The 18,335-nt window shown below is 35.1% G+C and overlaps 1 protein-coding gene across 1 annotated transcript in view; it reads right to left on the bottom strand.

Annotated features, from left to right (window-relative positions):
• The window catches only part of CHD7 (chromodomain helicase DNA binding protein 7), a 158,927-nt gene that overhangs the window by 88,432 nt on the left and 52,160 nt on the right, over nucleotides 1-18,335 (bottom strand). The window contains exon 2 of the mRNA XM_036757487.1: nucleotides 14,185-14,615. Coding sequence (XP_036613382.1) covers nucleotides 14,185-14,615 — 431 coding nt within the window. The remainder of the gene's footprint in view (nucleotides 1-14,184; nucleotides 14,616-18,335) is intronic.

Here is an 18,335-nt window from a genome sequence, read left to right as displayed (position 1 = left end):
ATCAATTAGTTTTGTTTGTATCAATATTTTTGTTCATTTTATTTTTTCTTAATGTTAAAACAGTATGTTTATTCATTGGCATATATTATCTTTAAGGCAGCATACTATTTTTAAAAGCCAGGTTATTGACAAGATATACAGTAAAATAAGCATAGCTGCAAAGTAGACGTCCCACTGTATATTTAAAGGCTAACAGAGTTTGAATATTACATAAGTCAGCCAACATAAGAATGGATTTCAAGAAAAGAGAATGGAATAAAATTGTTTATCAGCAACTAGAGCCACACAATTCTGTATGCTCTACTTGTTAATTCTTTTTTTAAGGTAAATTTGGTTCTACCACTCAACTTCAATTTCTAGTCTGGCACCAGGACTTCCTAAGATCAACTATCATTTTTGATAAAATGTTTACAAGAATCTATACTGAGTAGCAATTACTTTACATCATTACTATACTGCCCAGGAATCGGAGTTGTTTTGAAAATGAAAAATCCTCCTTTCAGTCACCTTTGAAAAGTTTTTATTCAATGAAATTTGTAATTTCACAGAAAAAGATGCTGACTGAATGCACTAAACAGTACTTTTCAACCTCATGGCCCTTAAAGGAAGCAGAGAGCTCTCTGGATTTTCTTAAAGTTAATCTGGTATCAAATAAAATTTGATTTCCAAAGTATTGTTAATAACCATCATATGTAAAGTTTATTATCTTTTGGACTACTAGATTAAATGCTATAAGCTCGTAAAAGTAGTTATTTGAAGAATAACAGTTTCGAGTTTTTCCCCCCTTAAAAAAAACCAACAACTGATAAAACTTCAAGCATAAGGAAATAATGGCACTCAACTTAAAGCAAAACTCAGGGGCACAGCAAAAGGCAGTTTTGCTCCAAAAAGGTCTTTCAAATCATGACAATGCTTTAAAAAGTTTAATTCCCTGAAAGATCCACATAAAGCATAACATTTTTAAAAAAAATAAGAAAATCCATACAACAGTTCCTCTTCCAACTGTCCTAGTGTTTACGCTACACATGGACAGAAGTCTCCCCTACTATGAGGCTCCATTTCCAGCATTTATTTCCGCTCTAACTGCCACAAATTATACAATACTACAGCTGAACACTGGGCCCCTTTCCTTTCATCTGCACGCCAAGAGCAATCAGATTACCCTGGTAACCAGTGGTCACATGATCAGCACCTGCTCTTTTGGCTGGATGCCACTGACTAAAGCCATCTGCTTCCCTCAATCAGCTTTCAAACATTCTCAACACCTGCGCTGCAGTGTTTTGTGGTTTCTTTTATCAAATCAGTGCAAAACTGCTTCCAAAACTTTACATATTTCTCAAATTTGTTTAAATCAAAGGTAAGCCTGTCAAAGAGTTGAACCGCTGCCAGGTAAAGTAAGTTGACAGCCTAGTGCTTTTCACTGGTGACCTCTATGAAGCAGAGCAAAGCACACAATTTAATTTAGTAGTAGTTACTGTGCCCTGGTGCACTATCACATATGAGTAACAGGCTTAATGTCTTGAAGAATAGCACAGCCCAAGTTTGATAAAATATCAATTTGCTGAAGGCAGAAAAGTGCTAATGATTCTTATCTTCCTAAGAATGTTCCATGGAACCTCCATGACTGTTCAAGTCATACAACATCTCTCCAACTGCTTATCACATAGGAAAATTCAGACAAAGAGCATGCAGCCAAGTGGGGCACTGGTACTGGATCTGACTACCGAAAAATTTCTAAACTCATTAGCCCTTGCCCTACTGACGTTGTACAGAGACTGAGCTCAACATGTTCATCCTTACATCCTCTCATAACATTAATCAGAATACAAGTCATCTGCAGATGCTATGGTTTTTCACTAGAAGTATATGTGATACAGATACACACACACACACACACACACACACACACACAGAGTTAAGAAACCTCAAAAGACTGCTTAATGTCTACCAAAATCCATTGCAACCAAGAAACACATGATATTAAATGACTTTTTAATCTGAAATTTCATCTTTGAAATTTTCAAACAAAACTAATACAGTGCCTCACATATAGTCAGCAAACCAGGGTTTCAAGCCCAGTCCTTGATGTGACATAAAGTAGGTCACCTTATCTCTCTGGGCCTTGATTTCCTTATTTGTAAAATGAAGGAATTAGACTAAATCACGACTGAGGTCTGTTTCCAGCTCTAAAAGTATGACTCTAACAAACTAAAACCCCGAAAATATACTTCACATTCAGGGTCGTAAGCGTCCAAATACAATCTTGGCAAAATAATGTAGAGAAAAATAATGGTTTACACTCACAAATAATAATTAGCAATCCTATATAGTTTGGGTTTGACATGTTAGTTCAAGTTTGTTATAAAATTTGATGGAAATGGTTTATAAGAAGCTGTTTTTCTTAGCTCAAGAAAGAAGCAAGTTTTTATAAAACAAGAGTGCATACACAGTTAATGAGGGGAGGGTCTAAGAAACCAATACAACAAATGAGTAAAACGAATATTATATGAATAAAATTGTTAACAGTAACAAGACTGCATTTGATGGTTTGGGGAATAAACTTCAAACTTTGTTATCAGCAATCTCACTCAGTCCACTAGTTCTACCCAACTCCTCAAATTTAAGCACGATAAATGCAAAGCAAATTCTTTACAAGCTTATGTAACCAATGAAAGCCACATACTAGCAAAGGTACACATTTCCAAATCAACATTCAAGATTGAAATAGTCCAAATTTTTTCGCCAAAATTTTACACATTTGGATGGCAATCTGGAATGCTTAACTTCAATGTTTGTAGTTTTAAGGTTATAACATTCAGGCTATTCCATTATCTTTATTATGTAAAGATTAAAATAAGCATGACTGTAAAAAGAAGAGAACTTTTCCAAATATGCTTGCAATGAGTTCAGAGAAGTTGAAGCATATACTCTAGAAAAGCTATACTGAGGTGTTTGGTGTTATATACACAGTGGTTGATACCTGCACTACTAACTCCACCAGTGATCATCACTAATTCTTTGACAACTGTCTATTTACCTGGATGAGTCTGCAAGCATGGATGAACAAAGTGTTTCCACTTTAAGAAAAGTTAGTTTGTTCTAGTCCTTCTCAATGGTGTCAATGGAGTAGTAAGAAAGCACCACATAAAAGTATGAAGATTTACAATGACATGTGTAATTTAGATCTAGAAAGAATGGGGCAATTCCAAAATCATGGCCATTTACCTAGATCTATCAAAAAACTCTCACCTACAAATAGTGCTCGCTCTCTCTCTCTCTCTCTCTCTCTCTCTCTCTCTCTCTCTCTCTCTCTCTCACACACACACACACACACACACACACACACACAGAGCTTCATCATCCCTTCCATCTCTTTCTCTCCTGTTACTCTTGGTTCTGGAAGAAGTGAGCCCTTTTTACCTCTGAAAAAATATTTTCAAAGTATACCACTATAGGTTTTGAGTCCTGCTATTTCTTCGTGTATAAAGCTAAGAACAGAGCTGGATTTGTTTACTTGAACACTAAAAGAAAGCATGAGAAAGCATCTTTTGCACACAGTATAAATACATTTTTAAAATGTTCATGGATGAATTGAATGGGAGAGACTATAAAGCCAAAATGGGTGATATTCAGGTCCCAAATAAGAGGGCAACCCTCAAATTTTTATAGTTCATATCCTCAAAAAGAGAGCAAAGCATACATATTTTAATTATGATTCTTTTGGAATCCCTTTTCTTCCTGTAGCCTAAACTCCATCTTCAAAACCATTTTTATTATCCAATTTACATAGTCCATTTCACACATATATACATATGTGTGTGTTTATGTACGTGTATGGAGAGATATAAGCACACAACAATAATTTATAGAAAACTATAAATTTTATCTTAGTGTTAATTTTCCCAGTGTACTGACAAATTAGTGATCTATTTTAAAGTTATTTGTCCAGGAGACAGCAACACTTAGCTGTGAACAAGTGGCAGATGTTACTACATCTCTTATAAAAGTATCTAAGATGCTAACCTACATTGCTCCTGTAGTGAACAACCAATACTTAATTTTAAGGAAGACACTTGGGAAATCGAATTTGCTAAAATATCTCTATTTTAAAAGAAACATGCATATAATACATTTCATAACTATATATCTCTGTTCATAATTGTATTTTTCTATTTAAAGATTCACTCATCCTCAGTGTCATTTTAGTCTTTCTCTTCAATAAGTAAAATGAACATATCCACATTGGTTGGGACTAATCTATATTACTATATTAGCTTCTGTATGTTTTTGCTTCTTGCCATGAAACCTCCCATAACTTCATTATGATTTATGCCTATTGAAAAACATAATTAGAATGAAATTATAGTCTTCACTTAGTCTGTCCCTAACATTATTTTAGATAATTTTAAAAATATGCAACACAACTCCCACACACAATTTCATTTTGTAAGACAGAATTATCATAAGTAGAATTGTGAAATTTATGTTTAAAACATCATAGAAGAAAAGCAAATAATTTTAACAATGATTGCTTAATTTAATTGTTCCTCTTTGTTTTGACATTGACAGTCTGCTGTTTTTTCCCCATTTTCCACACACTTTTATTAGAATACATTGAAACAATCCATCTCAGAACAAAGTGTCTTGAAACATCTTGAGAACTCAAAACTTTTATTTGGTTCCTATACCTTTCACAGCCAACATATACATTTTAGGAACCTGTAATTCTGTTAGTAAACTTTCCATGGAAGGATGGAATGAAGGAAGGAAAGAAGGAAGGAAGGAAGGAAGGAAGGAAGGAAGGAAGGAAGGAAGGAAGGAAGGAAGGAAGGAAGGAAGGAAGGAAGGAAGGAAGGAAGGAAGAGAGGGAGGGAGGGAGGGAGGGAAGGACAAAAGGAAGGAAGCAGTCACAGGGCTGGGCTGGCCAGGGCAGGGAAGAGGTGTTAAGAGATTACCTTCAGTGTTCAGGTTGAGAGATGTGATAGCCTTGACCTTAGCCTCTAGGTTGAAAGGATGGTTTGTGGGTATGAAGAAAGGGTGAGAGGGCCTGGGTGCTAAAATATAGTGGATCAGGAATAGCTATATGATACTTTGATACTCTTTTAATGTAACCCTACACATAACTAGTACAGAGCAGGCTAGTATTTCCCAACCCACTGAAATTTGTTTTAATGTCCAAGTAAACAAATCCACCTGTGTTTTTAGCTTTTTAGTTTTTATTATCCACAGATTTGAGTTTAAACCTTCATGTAGTTCTGAAATCCTGTCCTAATGACTGCTCGGGGGCTGGCCAGTTCTTTAAAGGGAATGCTGGCAAATCATAGAGAGAAGTTATAGTAGGATGCTGATAGCAAAGTCTAACCATTCTTTTTTTTTTAACACTAAATTCTTTGCACCAGAAATTTATCCCTCTTGTCACGGTAAAGAATTAAAACTGAAAGTCCAAATTCAATAAATTTAATGGATCATATTAAGAGTTGCCAGAAATAATAAGAAAAGGAGGTAAAGTTATTTGATAAAATATGATTCAACCAGATCAATTCAACACATGACTCTCATTTAACATATCAGCATATTTGTCCATAAAGCAGTTACTAACACTATAATAAGATACAAAAGGATCATAGATTGTTCAAATTGCACCTTTTAGCAACACCTTTCAGTAACACTTTTATACTGCACTTTGACAAGTGCTAAACTGTGAGATATCTATTTGGCTAATCATATTCACATGCCTGCTGGGTACAGAACCAAAACAATTCTAACTTAACCTGTTCCCATCTACGCACACCACAGGTCTTGACCCATCAAATGAAACAACCAAGGCTAACTCTGGCAATCCAAACCCTGCAATCTATATCCCAATTAAACTGAATACTGACCTTAGAAATAAGCTATTCTTCCTAGCCTGGCTAGGTGGAACAACAAATTAGTCAAACCATACTACAAACTTTGGCTGGGTGCTTTAAGCAGAGGGAGTATAGTATTGAGCATATGGTTAAACCTAAGCAAGAAAAAAGACCACCACCTACTCCAACAGGAGGGGCTGAAGTCCCATGAAATTAGATTAGTTCCCACAGAAGACAGGACCACACACAGAAACACTGTTCTGATGGAAAGTCCACTCTCCCTTTCTCCCTTCCTTTTTCTCTGACAAGGGTGCATGCTTTGTTAGTTCACATTGCTAGTCTTAAGGAAGGAAAAGGATCCAAACTATATGGGCTTTGACATAAGAATGACTAAAAATAATGGCTGACATGCTTGTATACTAACAGGATCCATTTACAATACCTTTTAATAACATTTCAAGAATAAAAAAAAAGATTTACACAGTAAATGCTAAAAACAAACAAAAACACCTTTGCATCTATACAGAGCTTTAGACCTTTCAAAAGACCTTCATTAGTATTGCTATACAGATATATGAAAAATCTTCATTTTGCTTCTTTCTGGGCAAACCTAATCCTATGTTCCAACCCATTATAACAATTCATATACCCTATCCTATTATCCCACTTGTGTAAAACTTCAAAAATAATGTCTCTCCCAGAGCCATTCTTTTCCATTTTATTGTAAAGTTACTGTCAGACTCATCTCTCAAGTCTTATTTGATAGGTGGTAGTGGAATTTGAAAGTAAGATTCATTTGTACTTTTTCCTTTGTAACCCAAGGAGCCATAGGCCACAACTTTGAAATTCTACCCCAGCTCAATAGATTGGCAAAAACTGGACACAAAAATAGGCCCACTGCCCCCAGTCAATGGAGGCTGGCAGGACAAGAGGCAGTAAGACTTGCTTTTAAGTTTCAGAATTGTTGTTTTGTCTGCTTCCTCTGACAACTACAAACTGAACCACATGGTACGGGGAGATACTATGATTTAGACTCAAAACAACAACCACAACAATGACAACAAAACAACCTGCCTTTTACTCTTCTTTGTTTGGCTGATTTTAAATGTACCAGGTAGGAAAGCGGTAAAATTAAAAACAAGTGCAAAGTATATCCGTGTGTGCGTATGTGTATAAATATGTATGTACACATATATATTTACTCACATATATACATGTATATATACATATATACCTACGCATGTATATACATATACATATACATATACATATACATATACATATATATATATATATATATATATATATATATATATATATATATATATATATATATATATACACTTATATACACACCCATAAATGTTAAGTAGAGATACTTACCTCAAGCATCTCATTGGCTTTGGAAAGGCCCCATGATTATCCTGTTGGAAAAGACAAGTCGGGATGGAGAGCTTCCCTGTGTACATGGTCACGAGATCTCTCCTATTGGGAGCTTGCTCAGGTCAAGAGGTTAAGGCAAACTGCTCCCAAACCCAATGTTTAGTTTGGATCCCATGACGAATAAGAGACCAGGCAACAAAAGGCCAATATAAAAGAATGTAGGGAGTCAAGGGATCCCTTCCTTCACTTGCTTTTTCTTCCTGATTACTTGCCATTCAGGGCTGCTTAAATCTAAAGCTTTCTTTCTTAACCATACTTTCTACAGAATTCACTCCTTGATGGATGCACCTAGAACACTTAATTATACAATGTAGCCTGGCAAATTGCCTGCTGCCCTAGGTGAATAACAATTCCTAGTATGAGAGTAGTTTTCTAAAAAACTGGTCTAATTAATTTATGACTTATTTAGCTTACACTTAAGAGGGGCTGAGAAGCCAGATTTTCTATACTTATTTGTAAAGCTTACAAATAAATTTACAAACAGGTCTGATTTTATATCTCATCTCTATTAAGTGACATCAAAATATAGTAGCACACTCTGGAGTACATATTAATGTGCCATTACAGATCATCTTTGAGCTTACTGGCAGAATAAAATACACTCAGGTGAATATACGGACAGATTACAAACTGGCAAATATTTAGAGAGAACTTGAACATCCTTAGAAGAAAAATGCTGTATAAATCCTGTAGTTTTTCAAAGATCTATAGGTTTGCCAGTGAAGGTAATTCCTCCACCAACATAGATCACAATCCCTCTATAACTTTAGGGATGATCTTCAAAAGCTGCTGTAATTTTTTTAAAAATGGAAATCAACACACTCACTATCAACCTGGTAATGTAATGACACTCAGAATATAACAAGCTTGGCCCTTAAACAGCATACAGAACCACTTCTGGTCACTTAGTCAATGCCTTTCCAGCCTGGTGGAAACTATCAGAACTCATATTCCAGAAGTATAGACTTTGTAAATCCAGGATTATTTCCACATTAAGATGAGGCACTAGAGAAGGACTACATAAAAATTAAGTACTATATTTAATAGTGATAAGAGGAGCATAAATTCGGAAAAGTGTTATTTATAGGCTTTTTTTCAGAATCATAAAGCTTTTTTTTTTAAATATCTTTCTCATCTCAACCACAAAATGATACTCCGAGTTTGTCTGTTTGGTAGGAAAGACCAGGCTGGAGGAAGTGTGGACAACTATTAGATGTGAAAACATTTTCCAAAGTTTCAGTAGGCAAATCAAAATCTTTCATCAGTTTCTCATTTCCAACCCATTAGAAAATGACATATAAAAATACTTATTAAATATATCTAGACATATAAGACACAAATCCTTCAAGAGTTGAAGAAAATACTTTCAATTAATTTTTTCTTATAATTTAAAAGAATATGCACATTTATTTAACAGTATGTGCACTGAAAATCAAGAATAAATCAACAGTACTCATTACACAGGTTTGCAATCTTGGGGGTCATCTTTCACTCTACTTCACCCTATATATATATATTAAATTAGTTGCCAAATCTTGTTGCTTCTTCAAGTTTCTTGAATCTATCCCCTTTTCTTCACTCAAAAGGACTTCACCCTAGCTCAGAAACTCATAACTTCTTTCTTAGACTACTGAAATAGCCTCTTACTATACTTACTCGGTCTCTTGACTTTAAGTCTCTCCCCTCTCCATTCCACCTTCCACACATCTGTCAAAAGTGACAATCTTGAAATACAAGTTTGATCAGGTCACTCCCTTCTTCAACAATTTCCAATGACTCCCTATTACTCTAAAATCCAATGTGAATTTTTCTGATTGGCATTTAAGTACCTTCACACTCTAACTTACTTTTCCAGCATACTTCTCTTTCTACATTCACTCTTTGGTCCAACCAAATGAATCCTCTTGCTGTTCCTTACATGGCATTCTAGCTTCAATTTCTATACTAGACACATAGGCAGTCCTCCATACCACTATAATCACTACCATTCCCCAGCCTGAAATTCACTCCCTTCCTCAATTCTTTCTCTTACAATTCCTCAACTCCTTCAAAAGTCAGTTCAACAGGCAGACTTCAGAAAAACCTGGAAAGACTTCCATGAATTGATGCTGAGTGAAGTGAGCAGAACCAGGAGAACATTGTCACAAGAACAGCAACAATGTGCGATGACCAACTTTTATAGACTTAGCTCTTCTCAGCAATACAATGATCTAAGACAATTCCAAAAAACTCATGATGGAAAATGCTACCCACATTCAGAGAAAGAACTATGGAGTCTGAATGCAGATCAAAGCATACTATTTTCTCTAGTTTTTTCTTGGTCATGATTTTTTTCCTTTTTGTTCTGATTCTTCTTTCACAATATGAGTAATGTGGAAATATGTTTAATATGATTGTACATGTATAGCTTACATCAGATTGCTTGCCTTCTTGGAGAGGGGTCAGGGGATGGAGGGAAGGAAGAAAAAAAACTCAAAATCTTGTAAAAGTGAATATTGATCTTTACACATAGTTGGAAAAACAAAATTCTATTAAGTGGAAAAAAAGAAAAAAGAAAAGAAAAAAACAAAACAAACAAAGCTCAGCTCAACTACCATGATGAGGCCTTTTCTGATCTCTACAATTGTGACTCCATTAAAATCCTACTCTACTGCCTCATAAGAGCATGGTGGTGATTCTGACTTCTCAAAGATCATATTAACAGAGGAAAGGCTCTAACAAGTTTTAGCAGGTGGGAAAGGCACCGAATATGGGGCTGAGTGAGGGACTGAATATCTGCTGACTAATAATCATTCTAGCTAAGTTCAGAGAGGCTCATAACCAGGTATCCTACAGGCTGATGATTTTTTTCCCTTTTTTGACCATAGCACCTCTCTAAGACGATCTACTAAACCATAGAGAGGATGTCATCTGTCGATGGAAGGTGTATCCAAACTGACATAATTATGGGATCTTAAGGTAATGAAGTACGATTCCAATCAAATATGGGAACTTTTCACATTCTTCTCACCTTAAAGTTAAAAAAAAAAGATTCAAAGACCTTGCTTTCTATAGCCTTTCCTTTTTACAGAATCTGGGAAGGTTAGCTTAAAGTAAAAAAATGCAAGATGGGACTGATGAGAACATGGTCACAGATATAATTATTGAGGAGAAATGCATCCTCCCAACTAAATAAGTATTTCTCCACATAAACTACATGTAATCAGGCTCAATCTAGTCACATCATAGCCATTCCTCTGATGATGACAGAGACTAGATGAGTGTGTATAGATATCACCATTCCTATAAACCCACTATCAATCTCATGTCCTACCAACTGAAGACCAGCAATTTAGAAAATCTCAAAAATAACAATGTGAAATAAAGAATTTCTTAAGAGAAAGATTTAAGTATTCATAAAGCATTTATCATTTTATGTCTTTATAGTTTCTTTATTCTAAGCATCTGCAGGAAAATTATTTTCTGTATAAACAAATTCATTAAGTTAACTTATTCACGAATGGAAATGGCTGGTATCACATAGCATTTTGAAAAACAAAATTGCCACTGCTCTAATTCAATGCTTAAAAGCAAACTACGAGGACAATTCAACATGAGTACTAACATAACCCAAACCCCCTATTACCTTCATCACCGCATATTCAATTTACATAATTATTCTGCTATGCTATTCAGAATTCACATTTAGTTGTACACATTCTTGTTATCCCTACTTTGGGGATGTTATTTCCTTCCTAGATATAATAACATAGTAGCAAGGCCATGATGCAACAGATTCAATTCATCTGACCAGTAGAAACACCATTCAACATATGAATGGTTTAGTTTGTTGATTCCCTTAAAATCTTCATTCAATTATCATATTACTGGATAGTTCTTCCCATCTGCAGCATTGCTAAAGACAAGCAAGTCTCCCAGGAATTATTCTCTACCAACACACTTTCCTCATTAAGTCAGCAGGTGTTTCTAAAAGTTTAAAGCCACCACAGCCAACTCAGGTAAGTGTGTACTGAAAAAAGAAAACAAACAAAAGAAACAAAAAAACTCACTCCGTGCCCACCCAGGATTTACAAAGGTAAAGCCTATTTGGCCACACTAGCTCATCTGACTTAACAACGAAAAAGTCTGTAGGCCTCCTGATTGGTATTTCACTCAGTTACTTACTTATTCATTTATTAAGGCAAAAGAATACCTGACACTTATTACAATCACTGACTATGAGACAAGGAAAGCCATTCCTCTGCTTCCTGACACAACTCCAGTATTAAACATAAATTAGATACTTCCAATGATTAGTAGCCCTCAACATTTAATTTTCACATTGGTAGTAACTTTTCTTACAATTTACAGTGGATTTCATGCCTTTTGGATGGGAAAAGAACAAGTTATATACTTGGCAAAAATCCTTAAATATTAGGTCTGTTACCTACTGGATCAAGGGATTGTGGAGTATCTCCTCAGTGATTGAAACTTGATTCCAAAACACCCAAAACAGTCCTGGCAAACCTAGCTTATTTTCTATGGTAACTATTAACATCTGCCACCAAACTGTTCTTTGGTTATACAGCATAGATGAGCACATCTGTAATAAGTTATAATTGCATATGTATAATAATTCATACATATATAATATTATATAAGTTATTATAACCTCACTTCTTAAAACAAAGGACATGAAATAGGCAGAAAGTAGGAGTGTTGAATAGCTTCAGAGGAAATGATGAAATATGCAGGGATTTTTTGCCCTGACTAGTTTAACACTTGTAGGTTATCTTGACAGAAGTCTCAGCTATTTGGCAATGCATTTTGTAAATATCAGATGGACAGACCAATGATTAGACCTGTGATTTCATTGGCATAGGGAACTCCCAGGTGAGGATACGCTCTTACCAAGACAGGCTACAATCTTCCCTGGAATGTAGTCTTAAAAAGTTACCTATAGTAGGTGTCAAACTTTCACTCCAGAAACCAGATTAAAATGTAATTGGGAAATGTTTAACAAAATACATAAAAATATAATACAACAAACATAATGTTAATTTGTGATTTTCTAAGTCACTATGCAGCCAGCAGGAACCAATTTCTATTTGAATTTGACACCATTGGCTTAGAGCACTGAGAAGTTAAGTGACTTGTCCGGGGCCACACAGTCAGTATGTGTCAGAAGTGGGTCCAGGTCTTTCTGGCTCTGAAGTCAGTTCTTTATCTACTATGCAGTGCTGCTTCTCAAATGATGTATGGCTGTTCTAAAACATAGACTCTGAAAATTTTAATGTCACAGAATATAGAGACAAATATTGGATTTGGCTTCTTGCAAAAAAAAATAAGAGATTTCTGCAAGTAGATAAACTGTGCCACAAATAAGAAATATTTTATAACAGCTTAATGTGTTTAGAATAAAATTTCAAAGGTACAAAATTAAGAGGCTGCATTATGGTTCTAAAGAAAACCAATACATTGAGCCCATGGCTAAATGCAAATATTATCTATTTCAATGAACAATCTGTTAAATGCAATTCATTCATTTTGGCAAAATGGAAGTCTGCCATGAGCAATTTTTTAAAAAGTTGTTTAGTTTTAATTTAAGTTTATTTCAAACTGTAACAGTACAGGGGCTACCCTTACTGATGAGATGCATTCAAGTGTCAAAAGCCTTTCCATAATTGTACACTTGAGGCTTGCTTTTTAGCTGAGAAACATTTCAGAGATTTCACACAATTATTTGGTCATGCTTTATAAGTAGTCAATTTATCTGATTTACCAAGAATTGTTAGCCAGGGGACTCATTTTGTGTGTTTGTCTATCTGTACCTAAACTCCCAGACAATCCAGAAATGAAAGCCTTTGTGGGGGAAGTAGGGGGGTGGAAGAAGCATGCAAAGCTGATTTGTTAATATCAACTTTTTAAAGTGAAGTTTGCAAACGGATCCAGATTAACAAAGACTGGCCATATTTCCATCTGGAAGCTATATTTTCTAACATGAGCCACATCCTGAAAAATAGATTCAGATGTTTGGAACGCGTTCAGAACAGTTGTAAGAAATGTTCAGTACAAATGAAAAAATTAGTCTTCAATGTCTTTTCCTCTCAGCTTTCCTTACTGAGTGAATATTTGTACCCAAAAAAATTTAAGGTGGGACCTGGGATGGTGGTCTTTAGAACTTTCAATGTATGCTACTATTGAGCACATACAGTATAGATAACTGCTATTTGATTTCTCCCACATCGCCCACTAGGATTTCAACTTTGCCCCTGAAAGGCTTACTCTGCCAAGTGGAGATAATTAATTCTCCTGTTCCAACTACTAGGAAACAGGGCTGAAAAGCTTAGTGAAATGTAGTGACCTTTTTTCTTCAATTCTTCTCCTTCCCACTACAAACTTGCATGATTGCCGAAAATAAGGTTTCTGGTCTCTGACTGCAAAAAAAAAAATAATGCTACTAACCTGGTTGCATTTTTTAATAGCATACATATTCCCTGCTACAACTACTCAGGAGCCAAATAAAAAGCTTAGCCTTGAAATACAAAGGGGTTTCTAGTCCTTAAAATGGTGCAAATCAACAATTCTGATTCTTGGGGTTCTCCCAAGCACAGTGGTAGCACCAACAGAATTAAGTACCACAAATTATTACTACTGACAATAAACCAAGGACAACTCACATTTAAGGTTTTCGAAGTACTTTCTTCCCAACAAGCCTATGAAGTAGGTAGTTTTAAACTACTATCATTCATGTAAGTATTCTCATTTTAAGAATATGAGAGGTAAAATAAAAAGATATCAAAATACATTGCTCTTCCACTTAACATACTCTGATTTTTAAAATGACATTGTTTTTGTCTATTCCAGAAATCTATCACTGATTTACAGTGACTTTTTTCCCCTTTCAACTTACCTCGTCTTTTTGTTAGACTTGGGTTTTGGTGTGGTATTTTTTGCTTTCTTTTCCTTTGGCTCTTTGGGGATCTTAGGGGTTTTCGGGGTCTTGGGTTCCTTAGGCTCCTTTTTCTCCTTGGGCTCCTTAGACTCCTTCGGATCTCTTTTTGCCTTCGGTTTTTTCTTTTTCTTTTTCTCTTCCTGGGACCCATCTACTGAGTTCCTGGCTAGCTCCTGGCTGTCATTGCCACCAGGGAAGTCATCTTGACCAAAACTTTTATTGGGATCCTCTGCAACAATGTGATTGTTTTTCTTTTTCTTCTTCTTTTGTTGCGGCTGTTGCTCCATAGATGGCAGATAATCATCACTCTTCACTAGCTGGGCCTTCGGTCCGCTAACCTGAGTCATCTCCGGCACCGGTTTCTCTAGAAAGGGTTCCGATGGAGAATGCTAAAAGAAACAAGCAGAAATGGAAATTAGTTTATGATAACCTTGGAAGGTGATAAAGAATAGAAGGAACTAAAAAATAGGTAATGTTTCTGAATCAATCATATATTCAAGCTAGCCTCTACTATATTAATATTCCATTAAAAATGATTTTGGATTTAATATTTTTCCCATTTGAAAATTCTGTCTTCCATGATTATAACATGGTAGTACTTTGTTTAATTGAGAAAACAGAAGAGAAATTAATAACCATATAGTAAAATTAAGTAATTAACATGAGAAAGTTCATTTGAATAAATATAATTCTATATGCCTAAAAACAAAATTACTGCGAAGTCATTAAAAATAGATGTCAAAGAAAAATAAAGGTGCTATTTTATATTGGCATTTAACCATAGTTACTCATAAAGGGCTTTATAAGAAATTATGAAATTTTTGCTTATCCTTAAGTTTGACCAAAAATAATACATTCACAGTGGGGCCCATTAATTTTATAAAGTCAGGGATCTCAAAGTAAGAATTTGTCATTTACTTACCCCTACCCACCCCATTCAAGAGTTTGTAATACAATAATGCAATATTCTGATTACTTAAGACACTGGATCCCAACAACAAACAATTCTTACCATAGTACAGACCATTTTTCTCACAACTCTTAATTAATCATCACTAAAAAAAAATATACCTACACTTAACAACAATGGGCTAAAGTTCAAATACTGATTTCTTTTGTTGTTGTTCTGTTGGGTTTGTTTGGTTTTTTTTTGAGTCGCATTGAATTCTTTCTTCCTTCTCACCACTTAACTTGTGAAAACTTAACCAAGAGAAAACCAAACTCAAGAGAGGATTCCTGTGAGATGCAGAAAACATTTTCTATCTTTTTCATAATATCATAGGACCTTAGATTTAGAATTAGCGAAATCACCTAGTCCAACCCTCTCATTTTACAGATGAGAACCCAGTGAGGTTGAGTGACTTGGTCTGGTCCTCAATGTGAATCCAACTTCTAATCCCAACTTTAATACTTTCCCTACACACTTAAAAATAGGGGAAAAGTTGTCAACAGAGAGCAGGTTTACTGGCTTATTAACAGAAAGGTTAGTGATTTTAATTAGGCAGGCCAAATTCGAAAACAGAAAATCGCTAAAATTAGAACTTCAAAAGGTGGTGTCTCAAAAAGTTTGCTTTTGGTTGAGATTCCACTATTACAAATACAACTACATAGTGGAAAAAGCAATAACCTGGGTGGGACTAAGGAAAGTCAGTTTCTAATTGCCAGAAAAACTACCTATGTTACCATAACCTCTTGGTTTCTCTGTTTCCCAACCTGTGAAATATGTTCTTTCAGATTCCCCAAATCCTAAGATTAAGGTTTTCAATTCATAAATCTCCCTTGTTCAGGTTTTAGTGGTAGCTCAAAGATATTGCACTGAATAATGGAAAATAAGAAGAGAAAGAGAACCCCCAAAATGACAGAGAATGGAAAGATATGATATTTGACTCACATTATGTGAGTTGATTTCTACTTTGGAGTTATTTAGTTGAGGAATAAGGCCAAAATATACTTCATCATATTTCTCCTCAAACCCACCCATTCTCCAAAGTTTTCTATTTCTGTCAAGGGGACTATCAATTTCCCAGATACCCAGGTTCATAACATTGGAACCATCCTTTATGTATCCCTCTCCCTCATTCCCCATACCCAATCAATCACCCAGTGTGTTGAATCTGCCATTGTCTCATCCTCTACAATTCATTCTTCACAATTTCCAAAAACAATTTTATAAAGGCAATTGACCAGGCCACTCTTCTAATCAAAAGCCTTCAATGGCTACCAGTTATTGCTTCTAGGCTAAACTACAAATTCCTCAACCTAACATTTAAGACTTTCTAGATTCTGGCTTCTGTCTATGTTTTTAGGTTTATTCTCTTCCACACAAGATATATTCTCACCAAAGTAGATACCTCTCAGCATTATCTGTGTCTACAAAGTACTTTCTTTTTATCCCAGACTCTTAGAATCCTACGTCACTTCAAGAATCGCATCAGGTACCATCTATTCTATGAAGCCTTCTTTGATTCCCACAGTTATTTAGGTTTATTCCCTCCTCAAATTAACATATGCTAACTTATCTGTGTACTAGTCATATCCCTCAGCAAATAAAAGCTCCTTGAGAACCAAGATTTTTTTGTATTCCCAATCCAGTGACTTACATACAGCAGGTAATTATTTACTATTCCTTTGGTTATATCATTTTCTTTCTTTAAAAATCTGTAATCTTACTATTCCTAATTGTTGAAAAGATAAGTCTTAGCTACTGCAAAGTCAGAATTTTATTTTAAATATGTTTAAAGAAGTACAGTGTACTACTTTAAGCTACCTAAAATAACTTATTTAATGACACAATTTTCTAAGCTCTGTTCTAATGAATAGATAAGACTATTTTGTTATTAACACAGCTCCTGGTGCCTGCTACTAAAGTGCTTTAAAATAGTGCACTCTCTTAAGTAGATTGAACATTCTTATTTATGCTATTAATAGCGTCAAGATAAACTTCCACACAGCTACCAATGAAATGGTCAAGAATTCAGAATAGTTGGGGGGCAGGCAGGGAGCAGAGTACAATAATGTGTCTGACTGAGCATGAAGTCATATAGCTGGAAGGGTCCTTAAAGATCATTTAATCCAACCTCCTCATTTTACTTATGAAGAAACTGAGGCACTAGGTGATTTACCCTAGGTGACACAGGTAAACAGAAGAGTTAAAAAGGTTTGGTTCCAAATCTAGAGCACTTTCCCCTAACTCATGCTGGTCTCAACTATGGTGTGTTTTTAAACTGTCTCTGCTATGTGACATTGCTCCCTAATATCAAAGCAAGAAGGAAAAATTCATGTCTTACTGCAAAAGACATAACTACATGAGATGCACCGTCTGTGTGTGTGTATGTATGTGTGTATGTACACAGAGACGCACAAAGACACAGACACTAAGGCTACGGTGGATGCCTCTTTTGAGGAAAATGAAAAGTTACGTGACAGAAAAGAGCCAAGGTGAAGCCTATCAATAAATACTAATGAAAATCCAGAATAGTGACTTATTTCCAAGTATTTGTACCTTTCATTAAACTGTAGAGGATCACCTCAGGCTACAGGATCTTAGTTCTTAAATGAGATACATGGGTTTCCATTTACAAATAAGAAAAAGGGAGCATGCTATATAGATTTAAACAAAAGATCTAAAAATTATCCGTTTATTTAAACATACAAGGCATTTTATTTGCTTTAAATAAATGAGACTATAACATAACATCTTGTTACCCAATTTAATCTTCCACAAAATAAAGATTAAATATAAAATGTATATTAATCCTATTTGAGATGCAACAGAATTATGTTTTGGTAGTATTTGAAATAAGGTGAAAAAGGTGCTCAGAAATATTACAGTGTTTACTAAACCTACATCTCCTTAAATCTTTTAGAGAAAAGCTGTTTTTGTAAACATTTAACAAAGAACAGATGGCCTGCTTTAATCATGTGAAGAAAAAAAAAAAACCTGGAGCTCACATTAATACCCCTACAACAGCTTACAAGGACTAGGCACCTCCCTGACCAAAGGCATGGTAGAATCTTCCCCAATACTATTTAATTTTACAGTAGACATTTTCTCATCATTTCCTACTGCTTGACAGTTAATCAATGCCATTAACATTTGATAGTATCAC

Source organism: Trichosurus vulpecula, chromosome 1 (assembly GCF_011100635.1).
Source record: "Trichosurus vulpecula isolate mTriVul1 chromosome 1, mTriVul1.pri, whole genome shotgun sequence".
Taxonomy (NCBI): domain Eukaryota; kingdom Metazoa; phylum Chordata; class Mammalia; order Diprotodontia; family Phalangeridae; genus Trichosurus; species Trichosurus vulpecula.
The sequence above is the reverse complement of the archived record's forward strand: the minus strand, read 5'-3'. Positions and strand labels throughout refer to the sequence as shown.